The 23,357-nt window shown below is 45.7% G+C and overlaps 1 protein-coding gene across 6 annotated transcripts in view; it reads left to right on the plus strand.

Moving 5' to 3' along the window:
• LPP (LIM domain containing preferred translocation partner in lipoma) overlaps nucleotides 1-23,357 on the plus strand; it is a 444,446-nt gene that overhangs the window by 183,366 nt on the left and 237,723 nt on the right. For all 6 annotated transcript variants that reach the window (XM_034781639.1, XM_034781636.1, XM_034781641.1 and 3 more), the window contains one exon: nucleotides 4,583-4,784. In XM_034781639.1, the coding sequence (XP_034637530.1) occupies nucleotides 4,592-4,784 (193 nt within the window). In that variant the 5' untranslated portion in view covers nucleotides 4,583-4,591. The remainder of the gene's footprint in view (nucleotides 1-4,582; nucleotides 4,785-23,357) is intronic.

A 23,357-nucleotide genomic window follows, 5' to 3' on the forward strand; every position in this document is an offset into this window, starting at 1 on the left:
ATATCTGATCTGGTGAGTAGGTGTGAGAAGGTCTGAGCTGAATGTAGGACTTAGTTTCATGTTCACGAGATGCGATGGTGGGCTTAATGGGCTGATCCAACTCACATTTGGATAGGGTTATGGATTTGGTGGGGTTTACATTATCAGCATTAAGTTATAAGCCCAAGTGGTGCCATTTTGGTTTTTGGTCTCCATTGTGAAATGACTGCGTGGTTGACACCATTGGCAGGGTGTGGCAGAGTAGGATTGCGGTGCATCTACAGTGTTCACGTAGGGGCTGTACCTGGACTAGTAGAAGTTTTATAGGTCAAGATTGAGAAGCACTGAGGGAGAGGTGGGGCTGTCCGCTTATCCTGCACTGCACCTGTCCTCTTGTTGCCCATTTAGCCAGTCACACTAACATGTGCATTTTAAAAAAGCAAAGTTTGGTTTTAGCTTCTGAGTCAATCATTTTCCTTTTTGTATTTTGTGAGACTTGCAACGTGAGTGGATGAATTTTGCTTGTCTTAGGGTATGTCTACACTACCTGCCGGATTGGCGGGCAGTGATCGATCCAGCGGGGATTGATTTATCGCGTCTAGTCTAGACGTGATAAATCGACCCCCGAACCCCCTCCCGTTGACTCCTGTGCTCCAGCACCGCGAGAGGTGCAAGCAGGGTCGACGGGGGAGCGGCAGCAGTCGACTCACTGCGGTGAAGACACCACGGTAAGTCGATCTAAGTACTGGAGCTGGGAAAAGGGAACTTGTGTGGGACATCTTAACTGGCATAGATCGAGAGGAGAGAAAAAAATACACAGGAGAAGATGAGCGAGGACAAAGGAGGAACAGAAAAGACTAAAGGGGAAATAATAAAAAATATCAGAAAAATACTTTCGAGACTAGGAGAGCCAGGGTCACGCACAGGCTCAGAACGAGTGGCTGAGATACACCAGTGCGGTCACTGGGTTCCCAAATTGGCCATTAATATGTTCTAGTCTTTAGGCTCATTAGTTGCAAGGTTCCGTCGCTGTTTTGCTCAGCGCACTGCACTCGCTGCTGCTGAGATTGGCATTACTAATTTGGCCCTTCAGCCCATGCTACGTCGTGTTGTGAATCTCTCAGATGGCATAGGCTCCTTGGGTCATGTCACTATGTGGGTGGGAGACGAATCAGGTGTTATAGGAAGTAGCTTGAACAGCTTTGTGGGTACACTTGTTGCGGCGTCTATAGTGAGATAATGCCCCAGTGTGGTGCTAGGGGGCGCTGTGCTCTGGGATGTGCCATATTCCAGATGCCATGTAAATGCTGGGCATTCCCCGCCCAGCCCAGTTGGAATTAAACTCCAGGGCACCTTCAACAGTGCGCAGTGCGGTTGATTAGCCCTCCTGGCCGAGGGGCTGCACTGCTGTCCCTTCTTTGCACGCAGGCTGTTAGCGTGCTTTGATCGCTTTGATCTGGAGATGGGGGGGATGTGGGAAGAGGAGGGGGATCATCTTTGTTTCGGTGAGAACTTGTTTCTGGTTCCGTAAACCCCGGCGCTGGGAACAGCAGGTAGCAGGATAGCGCGGAGCGGTGAGTGGGATTTCCTCTCTGGCCTCGCGGGTGGACCTGCCTTCCATTTCTTGCTTTCAGAATGATGCTGTCATCTGGTAAGATGAGACCAAGAAGCAGGGGGTGGAGGGTGGTCACCTGGTTCGCTGGGGCTCTGCCCCGGAGAGTTGTTGCTGGTGTGAATTGTGTTGCGTGCGGCATCTCAGCAGCTCCACTAGGGAGCATAACGTTCAGAGTCCAGTTCAGAGGCACCTGCGGCGCTACGGCTCTCTTCTTTTAGAACTGCGTAGTTCCTGCCAGGTCCGCAGCACCAGCCGGCCTGTGATGTTTTATTTCTCCATCGGTGGTGGGTCTCCTCTTATTGGGGGCGATTTCTGTGTTGGCTGGATTAAGTTGGGTGCGAGCCCTGGGCTGGGAGGGAAACTATGGACTGAACATTTAGATCCAGGATGTGGAAAATGAGGTGCACAGCAGTGAAATGGATTGGTGCAGGTCCCACAGGGGGTTTATGGTAGAGGCAGGGGTAGAACCTAGATCCCCAACTCTACCCTGTGCTTTGATCACAAGATTATCCTGGCCAACCAGTCTCTCAGTGGAATTAACTCCTCACACAGGGAGTTGTTGCTGTCTGGAATAAATAATCCATGACCGTCATAAATACAATTCTAATTGCTAAGTTAATTTTAGAAAGGCACTGGTGTGAATAGGCCGGTCCCCCTTCTATTGCCCACCACTGCAAAAACACATGTATTCTCAAATAGCAACTCCCCGAGGTTGGACTGTGCTTACAAACACAGGACAAGCCTGGGCTTCTTCCTGTGCTGTATTTTTAGGACTCCCCCCTCTATCACCTGTTGCCTCTTAGGTGGACTCTGCTTTTTATGCTTCTCGGGGGAAATAGTGAGATGCAGCTGTTCTGCCTGCCGTGGTGAGTCAGCAAAGTAACTCTGCATCCCCCCGCACCCAGGGTCCTAAAGCTTGGCACACCTGGTCCCCATTATACTAATCTTTAGAAGTATATTATGAAGAGTGAAGTCTAGATGATCAAGTTAGGACAGGCTTCAATGTGTGTCCAGGTGTATCACCATGCTGCTGAAACACTTCCTTAGAGCCATGTGCGGAATGTGAGGGGCATGTGACGGAAGTTTTTACTTCGCAGCGCCAAGAATGTGCCTGTGTCGGCAGGGCGTGGGGTACGGCAGCTGGGCTCTACAGCGGAGGCCGTGAGGAGATGTTTGGTCTCCAGCGGAGGTGGTAGATGGCAGAAGCAGCTGCCCATTTTCCTTCAGATTCCAGCTGCTGACCTTCAACAGGTGATTTGTGACGGCCACTCCTGGCTTAAGAAAACCTCTCCGTGAGAGACATTCACATGGATTTCTGTGCGTGCGACCGCAGAGCTTTGTCAGAGTGGTGAGAGCGCTGCAGCCCTGCAGAGTTCAGTAATCATTTCTCTCTACGGGCTTGCACACCTAGCAGCATTCACTCCCCCGCGCTCCGTGGACAGTTCTCACCAATTAATACATTCATCTGCGGGAGCTAGAACTGCCCTCATGCACCAGCCCTGTCGGAATGCGATGGGAGAGCAGCTCTCTCTGCAAATCCTGCCAGAGACTCGGTTGTCTCGCCGTTCACGGCTGGAGGTGTTTTTTCACAACAGTGATCAGATAATGTTGTCCCTGGCTCCGTCATCTTCCTGCGCGGATTCTTCCCATGCTTTCTGCTTTAGTTGATCAAAGGAAACCTCTTCACATCCAGTCTCCAGAGCCTGCTGGGGTTTTGTTGCCTGGTGGAATTCTCCTAACCTAAACAAGAGTATGTGGGGCTGAAGTGAAGGCAGGCAGTGGATGCAAAATGAATTAACCCCTTCAGTACTGAGAGAGTGGATGTCACAGGGGACTAGTAAAGGAATATGTGGCCTTTACCGCCTTGCCATTGTTCACATTCATCTTAGATAGATAATGACTAAAAGTCATTGACATCGGATGGCTGTTTGATGGCCTGTGTGGAAATGCATTGGTTGGTTTCAGTGCAGTCCCTAGTGGACGGATGTTTCTGAGTCAATTTTTTCAAAGCATCTAAATCTGGTTTTCAGAAGTGATTTAGAGGCTTAGGAGCCTAAAGCCAAGAATTACATAAATAACTAGTGATTTTGTTTGCCTCAGTTTTCATGTGTCCAAGTCGAGGCCCCCGGAAGAGGCCTGATTTTCAGAGGGTGGGTGTCCAGCGCTTTCTGAAAATCAGCATGCTTGACAGTGTCTTGAGTTGGATGTCCAAAAACAGAGGCGTCCAAAATCAGTTGCTTTTGAAAATGTCGGCCTGAGAAGTTTCCTTGAAAGTCAATGGGATTGTGGCTGCTTAGGGCCTGAATAAGCTTTGAATATGGGAGTAAGGCTCTTTAGGGTGACATTTTCAAAAGCCCCCATCAGTCTGTATGGGCACTCTTCACCATGGTATCTGAGCACCGCACTGACACTGCGGAATGTATCCTCACAGCATCCTTGCAAAGTTAGGGCAGTTTTATCCCCATTTTACTGAGGCACGCAGAGATTTTCCAAGCCCTCCTTCACAGCAGGGAAATCATCAGCACAGTTTCATTAGTGGTCCCGCTTTGTGGCAGCGTTGCTCTGGAGGCTAAGATTTGAACGGGTTGTGGAATTGGAAGCAACCATCATGCTGAGAACCCCTGTTTGAAACTCAAAAGGGAGGTGGAGCCGATTCCTCCCCCACTGTCCTGCCAGCACGCCTCTGATCATACCTTTGATCTGGGGAGGAGGCCTACCTCTCAGAGTAAGGGGGGGGGTGGGATTCAGCTCCATCCTAGCTCTCTTTGCTGAGAGGGCAAAGCTGCTGCCTCTGACATACTGTTGTAGGGATAAATAGGCAAATTCATATGCCAAGCCATAAAGAGAAACCTTCACACACACAGAGGTTTTTGTGTATTTGTATTTTACAGGTAAATAAAAAGAAGTTCCTAGGGTTTTTTCCCCCCTCTCCCAATTTAAAAACCTAATGTGCATGGTGGTTTTTTTTTTCTTCTCATCCTTCCCCAGATCTGAACCATGTCCCACCCATCATGGCTGCCGCCAAAGAACACCAACGAACCCGTTGGACACGTCACTGCGAGAATGGAGACCACGCACGCTTTTGGGACCCCCAGCATCTCTGTGTCCACGCAGCAGTCGCCAAAGAAATTTGCACCAGTTGTTGCTCCAAAGCCAAAGTACAATCCATACAAACAGCCGGGGAGTGATGGTAAGAAACCTGTGAAAAGGAGCTTGATGGCATGGGGAGTTCTCCATGCGATCGCTGCGAAATACAAGGGCGTTTCCCTGGTGAAACTGACCCCTGGGCTGTGGGCCAGCATGCCGTGTTTTCACCGCCAGGTCCTGCGCGGGTTGTGTGTGTGTCTGCCCGGGAGTGAATTTCACCCGTTTTATAGATCTGATTTAGGGGAATTACCCCTTATGCTATATGCTCATGAGTTACTCTAGATTACCGATACCTTCTTTGAGGTTACCTGGTTACAGAGCAATTCAAATGAAAATCTTGGGGTAGCTTTGGAGCGTGTGCCTTCCAGCTAGCCTCACATTATTTAAAAACAAAAAAAAATCATTTTGGGCCCCCTCTTATTTTCTTAACAGTTGATGCCGACATTCACTTTCTAAGGCCATTCCTTTCAAGGGGTTCATGCATTTGGTGTGTAACCACTTGGGCTGATCCAAAGACGACGTGCTCCAGAAGAAATTGCAGTGTCTAAGGGAGGGTTAGGGCTTGTGTGCTGGCTCCGTGGGAAGTACCAGGCAAAGTACTAAGTCTGGGGATGTGGCAGGATGATAGGGCAAGTTGTTGGCAGAACTGCTGTCTAACCAGTTGGATGAATTCAGGATTACGGCTCCTCCAGTACCCCAAATTCTTAAGAATTAATATTTTAAATGAATAATTATTTATTTGGATATTCATATGACTGTTGCAACAGCATCTGGACACTTTATAGAATCATAGAACATCAGGGTTGGAAGGGACCTCAGGAGGTCATCTAGTCCAACCCCCTGCTCAAAGCAGGAGCGATTCCCAGACAGATTTTTGCCCCAGATCTGTAAATGGCCCCCTCAAGGATTGAACTCACAACCCTGGGTTTAGCAGGCCAATGCTCAAACCACTGAGCTATCCCTCCCTCCCTTAATTATATAATTAAAACAAAACCTGAACTCACATGGCCTAACAGGACATAACAACAACCACAGATACTTTGGCACTCCTCCACCTACCAATTTATAAACTCTACGTTTAACACACTCTATCAGATACTTAGCCCACATGCTGAATCGTGATGCTCTGAAGCTTGGTGTCTTGTAGACCCAACCAGCAGAACGCGGAAGTTCCAAAGTGAAGGACACTCAACTGAGAGATCCTCCGGGGCTCAGCCCCTGTCACTTGTCAGATGAAACTCTTCCAAAGTTCTGAATTGGTCAAGGAGGGTCAGTGGCAAGACTTCCATTGATCGTAATAGAGAGACAAGGTGGGGGAGGCGATATCTTTTATTGGACCAACCTCTGCTGCTGAAAGAGACAGGCTTCTGAGATGCACAAAGCTCTTCTTCAGGTCGTCTTGGTTGTAATTTGTGAGAGATGGGACTCCTGACTTGTTGGCATATGATGGGAGTTCTGTTTGCACAAGAATAGCCATAATAGATTATGATTACAGCGGGTTGAAAAATGCGAGGGGTTTTTCCTGTGAATTTTTTCAATTCTGTGTGGGAAAACCACAAAAGGAAACAAAAATTTCATTTTGATTTGGTTTTTGAAAACTGGAAAAATTCAGTTTTTAATTTCTGGGTTTTGCATTTTCTGGATCCCCTTTCCTTTCTGTCTTCCTCAGAGTGCAAACAAATGAATCGTGTCTTGGAGGGAGAGGGGGATGGTTCATGAGTGAGTTCCTCCCCCCCCCCCCCCGTAAGTTTTCTAAATTTCTCCAGTTTGGGAAAAGTTATGGAGCAGCTAAAGAAAAACAAAAAAACCCAAACAAACAAATAAAAAATGAAGCTCGGAAGCTCTGCCACTCTGGGACTTTTCAAAAACCTCCCTAACTTTTGAAAAGTTGGAACAGCAGAGTTTTGACACTCTAGCTTTTCAAAAGTTGGAGAAGTTTTTAAAAGTTGCACTGGGGACGGCTGATGGCTGCCTGTGCAAAGAAGTCCGCCCAGTTATCTTGTCTGAATTTGTTCTTCCATTCCCATATATGCCTCTTTCTCCTTAGCTGTGAAACTGGAAACTCGCGAGCTGCACTTCCCGTTTGGACTCTGGTATATTAAGTCTCTCACTCCCTGTCCCCAAATAACTTCACAGGGGTGTTTAATTTTCTTAAGGCTTGAGAAGAGGTGCAGTTTACAAAGTCATTCTGCTAAAGGTGACTGGAAGCAAAGGGATCGAGCGCAAGTGGAAGATTGCAGAACAATGTCCTAAGGCTGTAGTGGTACAGACGTAGCTGCACAAATCATGCCCTCGCACAGCAGCTGCTGCCAGATCCGTGTCATTAAAATCAATTGCCCATTTAAAAGCGGCTGCAGGGGCATTATCAGCACATGCTCTTTACTAGTTTCTCCAGATTGTCGCTTGTAGCATTGGGGAAGCCAGGTCCTCGGGGCGAACATCTCTTTTAAGATGTGTCACTTGTACAGCCTGGACCTTTTTCCGCTGATGGGCCTGTGTTTTTCTTGAGTGAATTGAAAGTGCTGATGAAAGTTGCCGGAGTAAAGTCCTGGGGCCCAAAGGCCTCTCTGCGTGACATGGAAAGTGGCCGTGACATGATACCATGTTGCCTTCCCATCAAACCTTTGGCCCCTCCACTTGCACTAGGATACTTTTTGTTGACATTTAGTGTTCTATCCTCTTTCGATTACACGGTGCTTCCCGACCTGAGCTCTGCCTTTCCCTCACACCCAACTCTCCTGCCCGCAGTTACAAAAAGTGGGGGTGTCAGGGGAAGCTATTAAAATATATTAGGCAGAAATAGATAGAATTTTAAAATTATCTATAAACAATGATTAAAAAGGGAAACAAAAGCTAAACAAAAAACGTAGAATGAGCCTGTTTTAAAAATACCATTGTAATGTTTTAGACTATGTAAGGGGGTCGTTGTAACACTCTGCCTTCCCTGGGGCAGGTTATGATACTGCCTCGTTGTGTCTTGTTTTAAACTAGATTTGTTAGCTCATTGGGACAGAGACGGGGGGGCACTGACCCTACCTGGTGACTCTGGTACCATTAGAAACAGAAGAATAGACAAGACCACAGTTCTGATTCCTGGGCTTGTTCCGTTTCTGCTGCGTAGCAGAGGCCGCATGCTGTTGTGTTTCTATAGGGCCTACAAACACCGGGCCAGATTTTCAAGTACTAAACCGCCACAATATGGGCCAGATTTTCAAAGGGGTCCAGCTCCAGCTTTCCCCATCGTGACGCTTACGGCCTGATTTCCAAAAGGGGCAAAAGCCAAAGTACTGAGCGCTTTTGTTTTGATGCCTAACTGGGAGCTGAGTTCTTTGGAAAACCTGGCCCTCAGTAGCTATTGGGTATTTGTGCTGTTGTGTTTAGTTTCTCAGAGGAGGAGTGGCAGCTGTTATAGATGTAGGTCAGGACTTTTCTTCTTCGATGTTACCTATTCTAAGGTCTGGAAAACATGAGCAGAAGTCACCGCATCACGGCATGTTCGATTTGGTACTGCTTCCCCCATGCACTAGTGTCTCCAACTGGCCTTTTTCTTTGTTCTGTGCAGCACATCCGTGCACTGTTCAAAGCAGGATCTTAGCAGAAAGGCTCAGTGATCGTCAGACTTTCTTTAATGGAACCAACTTCTGATTGTTCCTTTTCTTTTCATCACTTGAGCTTTTCTTCACCCTTGTTGCCCAGGTTAGTCTGCAGATCCGACTACCTGCCATTGTTGTTGCTGTCTTGCTGCTACTTTTATCCCTGTTTTTATGCTCTGGCTACATGGCACTTAATGAATCATCAAGAGGTTGCTGAGGTACAAGTCTACACGCAAGGGCATTGTGGAAGAGGAGCCTTATTGACCCAAGGCAGGAAGAAGATGAAGCGAGCGTGTGGGAGGTAGGAGCCAAGACTCAAGTCTGCTGCATCGTAGCGATCGGTCACATAGCAGAATTATCTGAACTGAGGACATTACCAAGCAAATAAAATCCCGCTGGTGTTAACAGGAGTGGGAGCCGTAGCATGGGCAGTGTTCATGCGGTCAGACCTGCTTCCCCAGTGTGTGCATTAGACATGCCAAAAGCTGCAGTGATCCCAACCGGGGCTAACACCCGATCAGGTGAACTGATGGCTGTTTCTTTTCGTAAATTTCCCCAGCTTAGACCAGTGCCTGCTGTCTGCCCATATATATTGTCCAGATCACATGTTCCTGTGTCCTTATAGCTGCTGATTATGGTTCTTTACCTAAATGTCTTCCATGAAAACTATGGGGGAGTGGGTTGAATTTTCTTATTCTTAACTGTATCCAGGAACACACCATAAATCATTTTCCCTGATACCTTATTACACCGTGTTCTCATTTCACTTTATAAGATTCTGTAGCAGTGCCTGGCATTTTAATAAGCTCAGCCCTAGGGCATACACATTCTTGTTCCAAGTGGGCCTGATCCTGAGAGCTGTGAGTATTGAAGTCAATGAGAGCTGCGTGGGTGGGCTCTTTTTCCTCTGCCACTCAGATTCTGTGAATTGTTCCACACCCCAGTCCTCGGGTTCCAGCTTTTTGCTCAGAAACAGAGGACTCCATCAGGCCCGATCTATAATAAATTTCTCTCTGTCTTTATAGACAAAATTCTGCCCAGAATAACATGTGCTTTTAGGAGAAAAATGACTTAATCCTGCTTTCATTGACGTCAGAGGCATAACCCCCTCGGACTTCAATAGGAACAGGTCTAAATATACTCAGTCCGCTCCCTGGTTTTACGTGCAATACTATGTGTGTAACATAACAGCCATCAGGGGAAGGGGACTCACTGCGTTTGTGTTGAAAGAAGAGCACCGGCAATAGATCTCAAGGATTGAAAGGATTAAAGAATATCTTCCTCCTGCTGTGTCGCAGTCATGGTCTCATTCCTTTCGCTGTTCTGTAATCGGCGCTGCGGTCTCTGCTCCAGTTTCAGTACAGAACAGAGACTTGGGGTGACTTTAAATTACCTCACAAATACTGCTATGTGCCCTTTCCTTCCCTCACCGTTTTGCAGGTAGAGAATTGAGGCACAGAGAGATTACGTGATGTGCCTCAAGAAATCCATGTCTGAGCAGGATTTCAAAATAAAATGAAAGCTCAAATTCTCATGACTCCAGAGGCTGGGAGAAAAGACCAAATATCACAGGACTCCTGATAAAATCCCAGGACTTGGCAACACTCTACAAATGCAAATCTAGCAGAACTCATGGGGTTCTGGCAGTTTGCCTATGTAGCCCCTCTGTGTTGCAGTTTCTCCGCTCTGTTATGGATGGCAGGTGTGCAAAAACGTAACCGGTCAGACAGTTGTGGTGCCCTCAGAATGTAACATTTATTCCCTGGACCTCCAAATTTAGAGATGAGTACCCCTCCCCCAGTGTACAATCCAGGGCCATGTTTTCTCTGTCAGAGGCACTGTGGACTCGCTTCACAACATTTGCTACCTTCACTCATGGCAGTGCATCACTGGAAATGTTATGATCACTGCTGTCGATGTCTTTTCCTTACATTCTGGCACCCTGGGTGAATATAATACCGGCAAGAGCGGGAGCAGTTAGTAGAAACTAAATGAAGGGACGAGAACAAAAGAAGACCTTTCTTTCTTTCTTTCTTTCTTTCTTTCTTTCTTTCTTTCACTAGCTGTTCTTTTGGGTGACACTTTTGGAGTCAGTACTGACAGGAGGACTATGTGCAATTTTTTGCTCATCCCCTTCCATTTAACTTTTTTTTTTTTTTTTTTGCCCAGGGGAGAGGGTACGTTTGTTACTTGTGAGAAGAACCTCAATACCATGCTGGCTTCAAGCCAGAGATAGCGGGTGCTGTGTCTGTGAAAGCTTCATCCCTGCTGCCACTGGTCCACTTGCTTTTGACCTGCATCACGCTCTCTGTGTTCTGGCGCATGGAGACTCTTGAGTAGAGACTGCTAATTTTGTTGTGTGTCTGCTAGGGACTAGGAATGTGAACGGTCAGGCTCCCTTTTACTTGTACCCAAAGAAACGTATTGAATCTTGTGTGCAAGAGCTACTGTCAGCATTTCTGTCTAATTTTCAAAGCCTGTGTATGGGTTTACTGGAGTATATGATTCCACCTACCCCTCTGATATTGGCAGCTCATAGAAGCTAAACCGGGCATGCGTCTGTTCTAGACTTGGCTGGGACGCTGAAAAGGAAAAATCCAGGGTGGTATTGGTGATCCACTAGGTTCTACTCAGCTCTGTGTGTTTGATTTGAACCATACGTCAGCATGGGGACAGGTTATAGATTTTAGATGTAATAGATTATAAATCCAGAAGGGACCACTGTCGTCATCTAGTGTGACGGGGGAAGCTCTGCTGATGCTGGTGCTGTCTTTTGCATGAGACATAAATAGGAATTCCTAATCAGCTGTGCTATCGCTTTGCAAGAACAGGAGGGTTTCCCATCATATCCTGTCCATTCTGCCTCCCTAGAATTCCCTAGTTTCAAACCAGGTATGGTATTCTTTCCTTCCTGCCTCAAACTGTTGTGAAGTATCAGAGGGGTAGCCGTGTTAGTCTGAATCTGTAAAAAGCAACAGAGGGTCCTGTGGCACCTTTGAGACTAACAGAAGTACTGGGAGCATAAGCTTTCGTGGGTAAGAACCTCACTTCTTCAGATGCAGGAACCTCACTTCTTCACTTGCATCTGAAGAAGTGAGGTTCTTACCCACGAAAGCTTATGCTCCCAGTACTTCTGTTAGTCTCAAAGGTGCCACAGGACAAACTGTTGTGAAGTATTATAAGCTGTTAAAACAGCTGCTGTGTTTCACCCCAGAGGGGGCAGCCTCTCAGTGATGAAACTGATGAATCTATTTTGGGCCAGCGCCTGTAAGATGCTGAGCACTTGTCACTCCCATCATGCTCTCAGCTTCTTCCAGGATTGGGTCCATGATCTGTAAAATACTTCGGGCTCATATGGATGGAAAAATAGAATTGTGAGATATTATTACTGCTCTTGCTGATGTTAATCACACCCTGCTAACGTCTTTCATTCTCACTGCACTTAAGCAAACCCCCAAATTAGCTCTTGCCTTTTCAAGTGTGTAAGCCTTTCTAAAAGGAATTGTGTTATGGAAGAAATATTAACTCTTTATCCATGTAGTTCTGCTAACGAATGAAGCAAACTGAACAAATGCAACCTCTTCATGTATTAGTCACTGTCAAAGCTGCATCATCCAGGGACTATTGCAAAATAAAGCCCACAAAATTAACAATGATTCAAACCTCCAGTTCCCTTTGCGGCGGCGGCTCTGCCACCATCTGCATTCGAGTTTCTAAAAAAGCTGGAGTAATCATCAAGAAGTGGTGGTTGAAGGGAGGGGCAGGAGGTTTCCTCACAGGGGGCTAGTACAGCAACCCCTCCGGAAGTCTCCATTGATTTTTCTCTAATAACATCCTCTTCCCTATCGGTTGAGAACCAAATGAAACCATTTGGTGATTAGTGGTTGTTCTCACTTACACAGCAGTGGTTTTAATTCAGTCTTTAGTAACTGGAGCTATACTGGGTAAGCCTGAGGCCAGATTCTGGTGCCCTTCCTCATATGGAGTGGCACCTTTGCCATGAGGCCTGTAAAAACCTTGACAACAGGTAGGCTGCTGATGTGTTGAGGCCCCTGTCTCTCATGCTGAGTTGCGTCGTCTCGTCGTTCTCTATTGCTCCACCTATTGTCTTTTGTCCTATACCTAGATTGTCAACTCTTTGGGGAGGGACTGTCTTTTTATTCTGTGTTTGTACAGCCCCTAGCACAGTGGGGTTCTGGTCCTTGAATGTGGCTCCTGGAAATAAAAACCCTACTCCCTAAGTAGTTCCATTGGTCTTCTTGTGGTGATATCAGAGTAAGATATTACTCAGTGTGAGTGATGGGATCAGCATCTGGCCATTAGATCTAGATAAATGGGTAGATCTAATGCATTTGCTTTGCTTTCAGGTTGAAATGTTCTTCTTTGAAATATCACCGTGGGTAATGGTATTGGGTACGATGAGACATCCAACGGGTGCATAAAAACTACTACAGAACCAATATACTTATCCCTAGTTCACAAAATGTCAAGTCAAGCAACCTGATTTTATTAATGATTTTTATTACGTTCTGTTAGAATTACAAATAGGAAACTTCCCAAGGCTTTGGGATACATAGCCACTTACTTGGGAGCTACTTGAATTAATATCTAGCCTTGTTTTTCACTTTGGTGAACAGAATTGCACTTTTCTTTGTTTGGTTTAATAAAGCCAGCATTATATTCTTTGACAGGTAGACTTTTTCCAAGCTGCGTTTTCTCTTTTCTCATGTCTGTCTGTCTCTGTTTTCTTTCAAGATGCTATATTTAATTTTTCCACATCATTATTTCGGGCTTTGAATAGTGATTCATCTATGCAGTGGCCTGTTCCGTGAACCACAATAGTTTGGGTAGAAAAAAGAAAGGAGGAGGTTGGTTTGGGGGGGATGGGATGATCTGACACACTCTGGAATGGAAACAAGCCATCTTTTTATAACTCAAATTGCAAACATCTGGCGTTTATTATATTAAATCTACTTTTAAAAAGATAAAGTTTGCTCTCCACATTTATAAAGGCTATTGTGCCTAATGGAGGCAAAAGAGCAACATGAAAGCTGAAATAGCTTTAATTCAAGCAGGCAGCACTTGTCCCCTTTGTTTTTAATCTAAAAGATTGAATACATTGCGAGTAAGTTAAAGAATAGCAATTGTTATGTGACAATTAACAAGCAAGTAAAACTTCCTTTGTTTTTTCCCTTCTTCACTAAATGCACCTTTGTAAGCCCTGTAAATGAACTGTTATAATAAAAGATAATATAGAGAGTTTCCTTTCCCTGCCTAAAGCTTTTTGACATTGCCAAAGAGTACGGTAAGTCAGGGCAACCAGTAAAAGTCTATTGGGTTATGTTATAGTTGGTCTAATAAAGGTTAGAAGAATGCATGAGCAGCTTTTGAAACCTCAAAAACAGTATTTGTGGCCCAAGAAAAGGCCTTTTTGCATTACAAATTGGACTAAAGAGATAAGGCCTGAAGTGTTCTCTGAAAGGAAGTACGTTGAGGGGGACTGGGTAGGTAGCTCAGAGGTCTGTTAATGGGATACAGAAGGGTTTGGGTCTAGCCCACATTGAGTGTGGCTGAGTTGTTAGCCTGAAATGACTATTACGTGGCCTGTGTGGAATGAACTCTGGGCTCAGGACAGTTCCTAATAAACAGATGTCCCCGTGACAAACTCCACTGCCACGCTCTTCTTTAATTGGCATCTGTGTTGGAAGGGCTCAGCAAGGGGCTACGCTTTGAGTGGGCCATAGAGATTCACCCATACAGTTGGGGTGTCGGTTTGCACAGCTGAGCAATGGAGAGGCCACCGGGCCAAAAGCCAAAGGGTGAGCTAAAGAGGGAGAGGTCTGCTCAGTTCACTGCAGTAGGTCTAAGCTTAGATGAGAGCCACTTGAGTATAGATCAACTTCTCAGCAGCAGAGGTGAAATCCTGATCCCCTCCCCCCCTTGAAATTAGTGGGAGTCTTGCCACTGATTTCTCCTGGTCTCCGCTGGCACCGTGGGTGTAGCGGCTAATCCCGAAGTCTATTCTCAGATCTAGCCAAATGGTGAGTGCTGACTGGAGAGTATTTCAATACCCTCTGTGACTATTTGGAGGGTGTTTAATTTTTTTTTCGAGAGAAGGAAAGAGTGGAGAGGTGACTACAAAGGGTGTAACTAAGTGTAACAAGGTCAGAGTAACAAAGGAAGAAGCAGGTTGAATATCCGGAAGAGTTCCCTAGCAGTGAGAACCATTACATAGCAGAGTAGGATTTATTAATGGGGATACTCTATATCCTAGTAAAGAGGAGAGGCTAGACATTGATAAAGTACAGGTAGGAACTGAAGAGAAACAGTCCAATGGAAGAGTCCCATTCAGTTACATCACATAAAGGCAGACAACTAAATATTGACAGATTTTATAAATGCTTATATACAAAGGCAAGGAGTCTAAATACTAAGATGGGTGAACTTGTGTGCCTGGTATTAAATGAGGATATTTATATAAGAGGCATCACAGAAACTTGGTGGAATGATGAGACTCAATGGGACAAAGTAATACCAGGGCACAAAATATATTAGGAATGAGGGCAGGCTGGACTGGTGGGGGAGTGGCACCATATTGAAAGAAAGCACAGAATCAAATATAGTCAAAATCTTAAATAAATCAATCTACCATACAATCTCTGTGGACAGAAATTCCATGCTTGAACAATAAGAGTATAGCAGTAGGAATATTCTACCGACCACCTACTCAGGATGGTGACAGTGATTGTGAAATGCTCAGAGTACGTCTTCATTACCCGCCGTATCGGCGGGTAGCAATCGATTTATCCGGGATCGATATGTCACGTCTCGTTAAGACACGATATATCGATCGCCGAACGCACTCACCGTCAACTCCGGAACTCCACCAGAGCGAGCAGCGGTAGCGCAGTCGACAGGGGAGCCGCGGCTGTTGATCCCGCACCGTCTGGACCCCAGGTAATTCGATCCAAGATACTTCAACTTCGGTATGCTATTTGTGTAGCTGAAGTTGCGTATCTTGGATCGATCTCCCCCCCCCCCCCCCCAGTCCTGGGGCAGCCTGTATCCCAAGCCCCTCATCCCCGGCCCCATCCCAGAGCTCACACCCCCAGCCAGAGCTTGCATCGCACCCCGAGCCCCTCATCGCTGGCCCCATCCCAGAGCTCGCACCCCAACCCTGAGCCCTCTCCTGCACCCTGAACCTTGCATCCCAGACCCCGCACCCCAACCCTCTGCCCCAGCCCTGAACCCCTTCCTGCACCCCAAGCCCCTCATCCCCTTCCCCACCCTAGAGCCTGCACCCCCAGCCAAAGCCCTCATCCACCCCACACCCCAACCCTCTGCCCCAGCCCTGAGCACTCTCCTGCACCCCAAGCCCGTCATCGCAGGCCCCAGCCCAGAGCTTGCACCCCCAGCTGGAGCTCGCACCCCAACCCTCAGCCCCAGCCCTGATCCCCCTCCTGCACCCTGAACCTTGCATCCCACACACCCCAACCCTCTGCCCCAGCCCTGAACCCCTTCCTGCACCCCGAACTCCTCATCCTCTTCCCCACCCCAGAGCCTGCACCCCCAGCCAGAGCCCTCACCACACTCCGAACCCCTCAGCTCCAGCCTCACCACACGTCACCTCCATATTCGTGCACATAACAAAATTCATTCCACACATGGATGTAAAAAATTAGAGGGAACATTGGTGTATAAACTATTGCTTCAATCAACTTCTGTATCAGATTAGATAGCTAATGTGATGCTGTTTTTTTTTTTTTTTTTTTTTTTTTAAAGGCTCCAGAGGTGATCCTGGCAAGTACAGGCCAGTAAGCCCAACTTCAGAGCCAGGCAAATTGGCTGAAACTATAATAAAGAACTGAATTATCAGACACGTGGATGTATGTGATTTGTTGGGGAAGAGTCAACACAGTTTTTATAAAGGGAAATCATGCCTCACCAATCTACTAGGGGTCAACAAAGATGTGGACCAGAGTAATTCAGTGGGTATAGTGTCCTTGGACTTTCAGAAAGCCTTTGACAAGGTACCTCACCAAATATCAGAGGGGTTGCCGTGTTAGTCTGGATCTGTAAAAAGCGACAAAGAGTCCTGTGGCACCTTATAGACTAACAGACGTATTGGAGCATAAGCTCTCTGGGTGTATCTGATGAAGTGGGTAGTCACCCACGAAAGCTTATGCTCCAATACGTCTGTTAGTCTATAAGGTGCCACAGGACTCTTTACCTCACCAAAGGCTCTTAAGCAAAGTAAGCTGTCATGGGATAAAAGGGAAGGTTCTCTCATGGATTGCTAACTGTTAAAAGATAGGAAACACAGGGCAGCAATAAATGGTCCGTTTTCACAGTGCAGAGAAGTGCGTAGCCGGGTCTCCCAAGGGTCTGTACTGGGACCAGTGCAGTTCAACATATTCATAAATGATCTGGAAAGAGGGGTAAACAGCAAAGTAGCAAAGTTTGCAGATGACACAAAATTACTCAGGATAGTTAAGTCCGGAGCAGACTGCGAAGAGTTAAAGGGATCTCACAAAACTGGGTGACTGGGCAAGAAAATGTCAGATGAAATTCAGTGTTGATAAATGCAAAGTAATGCACATTGGAAAACATAATCCCAGCTACACATACAAAATGATGGGGGTCTAAATTAGCTGTTATCACTCAAGAAAGAGCTCTTAGTCATTGTGGAGAGTTCTCTGAAAACATCTGCTCAATGTGTGGTGACAGTCAAAAAAGTGAACAGAATGTTAGGAAACCATTAGGAAAAGGATAGATAATAAGAGAAACTATCATAATGCCACTATATAAATCCATGGTATAACCACACTTTGAATACTGCATGCAGTTCTGGCTGCCCCATCTCAAAAAAGATACATTAGAATTGGAAAAAGTACAGAGAAAAGCCACTAAAATGATTCGGGATGTGGAACAGCTTCCATATGAGGAGAGATTAATAAGACGGGGACTGTTCACTTTGAAAAAGAGACCACTAAGGGGGATATGATAGAGGTCTATAACATCATGAATGATGTGGAGAAAGTGAATAAGGAAGTGTTATTTACCCCTTCACGTAACTTAAGAACCAGGGATCACCCAATAGAATTAATAGGCAGCGGGTGTAAAACAAAAGGAAGTATTTCTTCACACAATGCACAGTCAACCTGTGGAACTCCTTGCCAGGGGATGTTGTGAAGACCAAAAGTATAACTGGGTTTAAAAAAGAACTAGATAAGTTCACGGAGGATAGGTCCATCAATGGCTGTTATATATAAGGGGGGGAAAGATAGCTCAGTGGTTTGAGCCTGCTAAACCCAGGGTTGTGAGTTCAATCCTTGAGGGGGCCACTTGGGGATCTGGGGCAAAATCAGTACTTGGTCCTGCTAGTGAAGGCAGGGGGCTAGACTTGATGAGCTTTCAAGGTCCCTTCCAGTTCTAGGAGATAGGATATCTCCATTAATAAATAAAATGGTCAGGGACACAACCCCTTGCTCTGGGTGTCCCTAAACGTCTGACTGCCAGATGCTGGGACTGGAATACAGGGGATGGATCACTCAATAATTGCCCTGTTCTGTCCATTCCCTCTGAAGCACCTGACATTGGCCACTGTAGGGAGATAGAATCCTGGGCTAGATGGACCATTGGTCTGACCCAATATGGCCGTTCTTATGCTTTTCTTTATTATGGCTTTGGTTCTCAGCCCTTTGCAGGATTATCAGTCCCCTAGGTGTCAGTGACAAGCTTCACTGACTGCTCAAGGAAATACGCTGGCCCAAAGTAGTTGCATTTGCAAACTTTTTTATGTGTCGGGGAGAGAGAAAAGGGGTAGTAATAGTTCCTAAGCCAGTTGCCTGGGAGGAGAAGAAAAGGAGCGTTTCTCAAAAAGACCCGTTAACACTGCTCTGGTTGACAAGTAATGAAACATGGGAGGTAAAAGTCCTTTCTTTCCCCTTCCCAGTGCTGTGATTTAAAATGTTTGAGAACACACTTCAGAAGATGGAGAAGTAAAAGCCCCCAGTTGTCCCACAAGAATCTGCAAAGGCCGCATCCGAGTGAAGGGGCCGCAGTGTGTTAATGCAGTCCATCATTTTGTAAGGAGCTCAGCGTTCGTGTATGAGCCGTGTCAGTTTGTTGTCTGCACGCCGTCTTTGCTGATCACAGTAATCGGGTCATAAGAGAAAGAGAAGTAATAGTGCGTCTCTTAGCAACCAACCCCAGGAGAAAGAGAAAATTACTCAAACCGACTCTCCAGCCAGGGAAGTAGAAAGCTGAAATGTTCTGAAAGTCTGCTGGCAAGTGCTCAGGGACATAATTCCTTTATCTGTTAGTTCCAATGATATCAGGTACTTTTTTATCTTCTTCCTGGTAAACTTTTTTTTTTTAATTAGTGTCAGAAAAATGGCAAAAACCCCTCTAAAACCCAGAAAAAAAAAGATTTGAAAGAAAAATAAAAGTTTTACATGATGTTTAATGGTGCCCGGTGGGGTGGGGGGGGGAGAGCTGAACAGCTCAGGGGAATAGTAAAGGCTATATAAATAGATATAAAGGAGATATATAAAGGCTTCTGGTTCTAGGCCACTGGTTTGAATCTGTCCCACGCCAGTACAAGCCAAGAGTTGTTGTTCTAGCTGATGCTGCTTGGTGGCCTGTGTGAAATCAGTTTGGCTGGTCTCCAGTCCAGATAACAGGTGTTCACATCATTAAAGTCACCCATCTTATTCAGCACTAATTTGGCACTCTTGTTCGCAAATCAGCAAAGAGCATAAAGACTGAGTCATGGAGGTCAAGCTGCCCTCTCGTCCTTCGTCCCCTTCCAAGTCAGAAGAGAAGGCCCCTTGCCAAGGCCTTGTACTGTATCTGTTCTATGAACCATTCCGCTGGGCTGTCTATCTGGCACATCAGCTCTGAATACATTTAAGCAGAAGAAAAGAAAGAAAAGCCTCTTTTGAAACATAGGCCCTAATTTTTGATGCCTTCATTTTTCGATGCCCAACCTTAGACACGTAGGGTCTGATTTCCAGAGGGGCTGAGCAGCCTTTCTCCAATTGACTTTGGCACTTGTGAAAACCAGTTCCTGGGCACCGGAGATTAGAGACTGGAAAATTTGGTACAACATTTCTAAGGATGCCTGGAATGACCCTAGATAAAAGTAAAGCCTGAAATTAAGACTCCTGGGGTTGACATGGGGGATCTAAGCTTTTGGGGAGGGGGGGAAATGAGTCTTGGTTGTTAGCACAGACATGGAAAACACAAACTTTAGTGGATAGTTTTATTGGATGGGTAGTTTAGCTTATATGATGGCTGGTCAATGGACAAGAATGAAGATATTAATAGGGGTGAGTGCGTAGGATGATGTGACCATCTCATTTAGCATTTTAGTACACGTTGTAGCCATGTTATCCACAGCCACCCAATGCAGTTGGCTTTAATGGAGCTATTTTGGCTTTATACTGGTTGTAACTGAGATCAGAATCTGGATCCAATGTGCATATAATATTTTTTAATTCAATCTGTGGGTAACTAGAGTAGGCAACGGGAGCCTAGAATGATGATCATAATAATAAAATGCGGGATTTCTGTGTCACTCACAGTAAGATAATAAGATCTTATATGTGTGTGTGGCATGCTTAAAGGGAGGGTTCCCGAAATGCTTTACCGAGGCGTTGTGACTCTCTTTGCCTGCCACTGGGATACGGCCCCCTCTGCAATACAAGATGGTAAAGAGAAGGAGCATTTTTTAGGATAGTTAATCTGCTTGGCTTGGATAAGGGAGAACATAAATCCCCACCCTGAAGTCAATGGGGTGACTCCAGATTTACAGCACTGTAGCTGAAATCCGAACGTGGCTCTTGGAGGCCGTCAATCTGATTGTCCATTCCTCTGGTGGAAAGCGCGGAAACAGTCACTTAGAACGAGATTCCATACAGTGTGGATGGAGCTAACGGCTGAAGTGCCCCAGCCAGCTATTAATATCTGTGCACTCACTAGGAGAGAGCAGCTAAAGTTGTCTAAGACTCGACTTCTTATCCTGGAAATAATCAGTGAAAAAATACCACCTTGCAGCTGTCCAGAATTAATAGTTTAGGACTGGTGTCTACTACTATCAGGGGCTGAAGGTACAGTGTTAACCAGTACCCCTTCCCAACAAAAGCATCTTTCATTGTTTCACTGTCACCTTGTAACAAAGAAGAAGAAAAAAGACACCTCTTAAAGTTTAGTAATTGAAGAGTTTCTTTGCTATTTTTATGTGTGCCAGTAAGTGATGTTTCCTGGAAATTTTCACCCAAATCTATAAATACTGCCCCTGGGGCTTACAGCGGTGACTCAGTTTGGGAAGTCAAACCCCGTTCACTTCCTCAGTGTTGCCAAGCAGGCACCATGTGTGGAATGCAGAACTTCTGCAAAATGGTTAATTCTGTATTGGTTTTAAAAACTGCAATAAAATGAAGCCTCTTCTCAAAAAGCTTGGCTGCTGTTGCTCAAGTGTACCTTCCTGTCATGTTGTTCTGTGAATGTGCTGAGTATATAAAGAGCTGAAGTGCAGTTCTGCTCTGAAAAAGTGACTGTAATAGGGAATCATGGTGTTCAATGGTTATTTTCTCTCAGTGACTCCGTGTCTAATGTCTCTGATTTTCTAACCGGCAGCCTTGAAAACTTAACTTGGTCGTGCAGATCTTTCCTCCTTGCACACAATCACCTGTGATGATGGTTCTGCAGGCCACGTTCTGCTCTCAGTTACACTGTTACACCGATCTCCTTCCAGCTGTCCCCCACTGACACCTCTGCAACCCTGTTGCCTTAACACAGGTGTAACTGTTAAGGGATTTAGCAAACACTTCCACTGGTGGTGCCTAAGAAGGAAACGAGCTCATTTTCTTAGCTGTGTTGGCTCTGCCAAGCTAAAAGAAGAAAAAATGGCACTAAAAGCTTAGTTTGGGTGCAGACTTGTTGCATAGAAAATAAGAAAACAAAGTGTGATATTGTGGGTTAGTATAGTGCAACGCCAATGAAGTTCTACAGCGTGGCTTGCAGGGCCTCCCTCAACTTCAGCACAGATAAGAAACCCACAGGTGCTGCAGGGAACAGCATACGGTGCTACATTTTGAATAGCTCCCCGTCTTTCTACTCACTTTGAGAAGAGGCTACTACCCCCCTGCCCCCCATGCATTAGCATTATAATTAAATCCATAGATTCCATTATCTTTATTGTTTCAGTGGTGTTAACCATTCTCTGCTAGGCACTGGCTGCCACAGAACTTGAAAGCCCCCGTTTCCTTCTCCAGCTACTATGGAGAATGGAAACCGGGCAGTCGGGTGGACGTGACCCTTCATCTTTTTTTAGAGGCTTGAGAACTAAACCCAGCTGCATAAAAAGAGTCAAGAGTTGAGCAGCACCGCTCTGGAAGAGCAGGGGGTTCGAAGAAGTGGATTCTCAGTTGGTGCCTAATTTGTCAAGGTTTCAGACCTCCGTGGGGAACAAGAGCCTTTGAAGACATTTGGAGAAATGACTGGTTTGGCTGGAGATGAAACCTCCTAAATTGCTCCCCGCAAATAAACTGTTCTTGTTGGCCAGAGTGAAAATATTAAAATACAACTTAGTCATCAGTCTGAAGCACAGGTCCATGATGCATTGTCACAAGGTTGCTCTTTTCACCATAGCCACTGAGACTTCCCTAAAAATGGCTGTGTCAAACACATTTCAGCTCTGGGCATTGTGGACAGTTTGAATATTACTAATTCATAATAAAGTATTCATCTGAGACTCCTGCTCTAAGTCAGGGTTTCGTAGTACTCTCAACTGTGATTCCTCACATAGGTAGTCTGTTAACCTATTGTTTACTGGTGTGCTAATAAATGCACTCCCATTTAGTGCTGTCTGCTTTGTCTGTGTCCAACGGTGCCCTTGACAATTAGCCTTTTTGTCTCAATGGGAATTTCTTCTTCTTTAAATACTTTACAAGCCTGTTGCATTGTATTTATTTGCTTAATCTGTGACCAACCTGGCTAGTCCCGGAGACCAGCACCTGGTTGGCTTATTTGACTTTCTCAAGAGAGATGGAGTAGCAAATGCCCTATATGAGCTCACTATCTAGTACAGTAAGCGCCTCTGGAGTTGGGATGGAAGATTCCATTTTAAAACCCTATCTGATGAGACACAGACTCACATTTTATGGGGGAAGCCCGGTAGTTAAACTTTCAAATGCTCTGAATTCCACCTGTGAAAGTGGAGGCCGAGGTCAAGCCTTTTGAAAAAGCAGACCCTAAATGTCAACTTTCTTGTGTTTGGAAGTGCAGTTTCATGCTTACTGTGTGTTAATAAGTCTATATCAGCTGTGCCAAGTTCACAAGTTAAAAACAATAACAAAATATATCCAGCTGCCGGCCCCAAAATATCAGCCTGGGCTGTGAGAGACAGGCTGGGCTCCTTCTTTCTCACACATCATCACCAGATAAAGGTTCTACAGGCCACATCTCACACTCAGTGGCACCTGTGCAAACCCATTGCCTTCAAATTAGCCCCCATGACACTTGTTGAAGGGATTTGCATAGGTGCAACTGACTGGAACCTGACAATAATTCACAGGTGGAATTCACAGCATTTTAACTAGCTGGCTGCAAATAATTCTGTTGGTGTTCTACAAAGCAGAATAGAATCCAACTCACTGGCTTGTCTAGGCTGGCACTGCAGAGTAAAAATCAGTAAAAAGAAAATACTTTGGTTAACTCAAGCCAGCTGCAGTGGGTATGATTTGGAATACACAGGGGGTGGGGGGGGAGGGCAGACCGGTTGAGTATGAAGGTGAAACTTTTATATCGTTGCGTTTCAGAGTACTTTTTGAAAGTTTAGTGGGGCTTCAAATAGTTTTTGTATCCCTGTCAGATGTGGAACTTTTGGTCCCCAAAGATCTAATTATTTCACATCCCCTGCATAAGCCATGGCCTTGTCTTCACTAGGGGGAAAAACAGGTGTGTTCCTAACTCGAGTTGGCTAACATGAAGTAAAATGCCAATGAGGACAAGGCAGT

This window comes from Trachemys scripta, chromosome 9 (assembly GCF_013100865.1).
Source record: "Trachemys scripta elegans isolate TJP31775 chromosome 9, CAS_Tse_1.0, whole genome shotgun sequence".
NCBI lineage: Eukaryota > Metazoa > Chordata > Testudines > Emydidae > Trachemys > Trachemys scripta.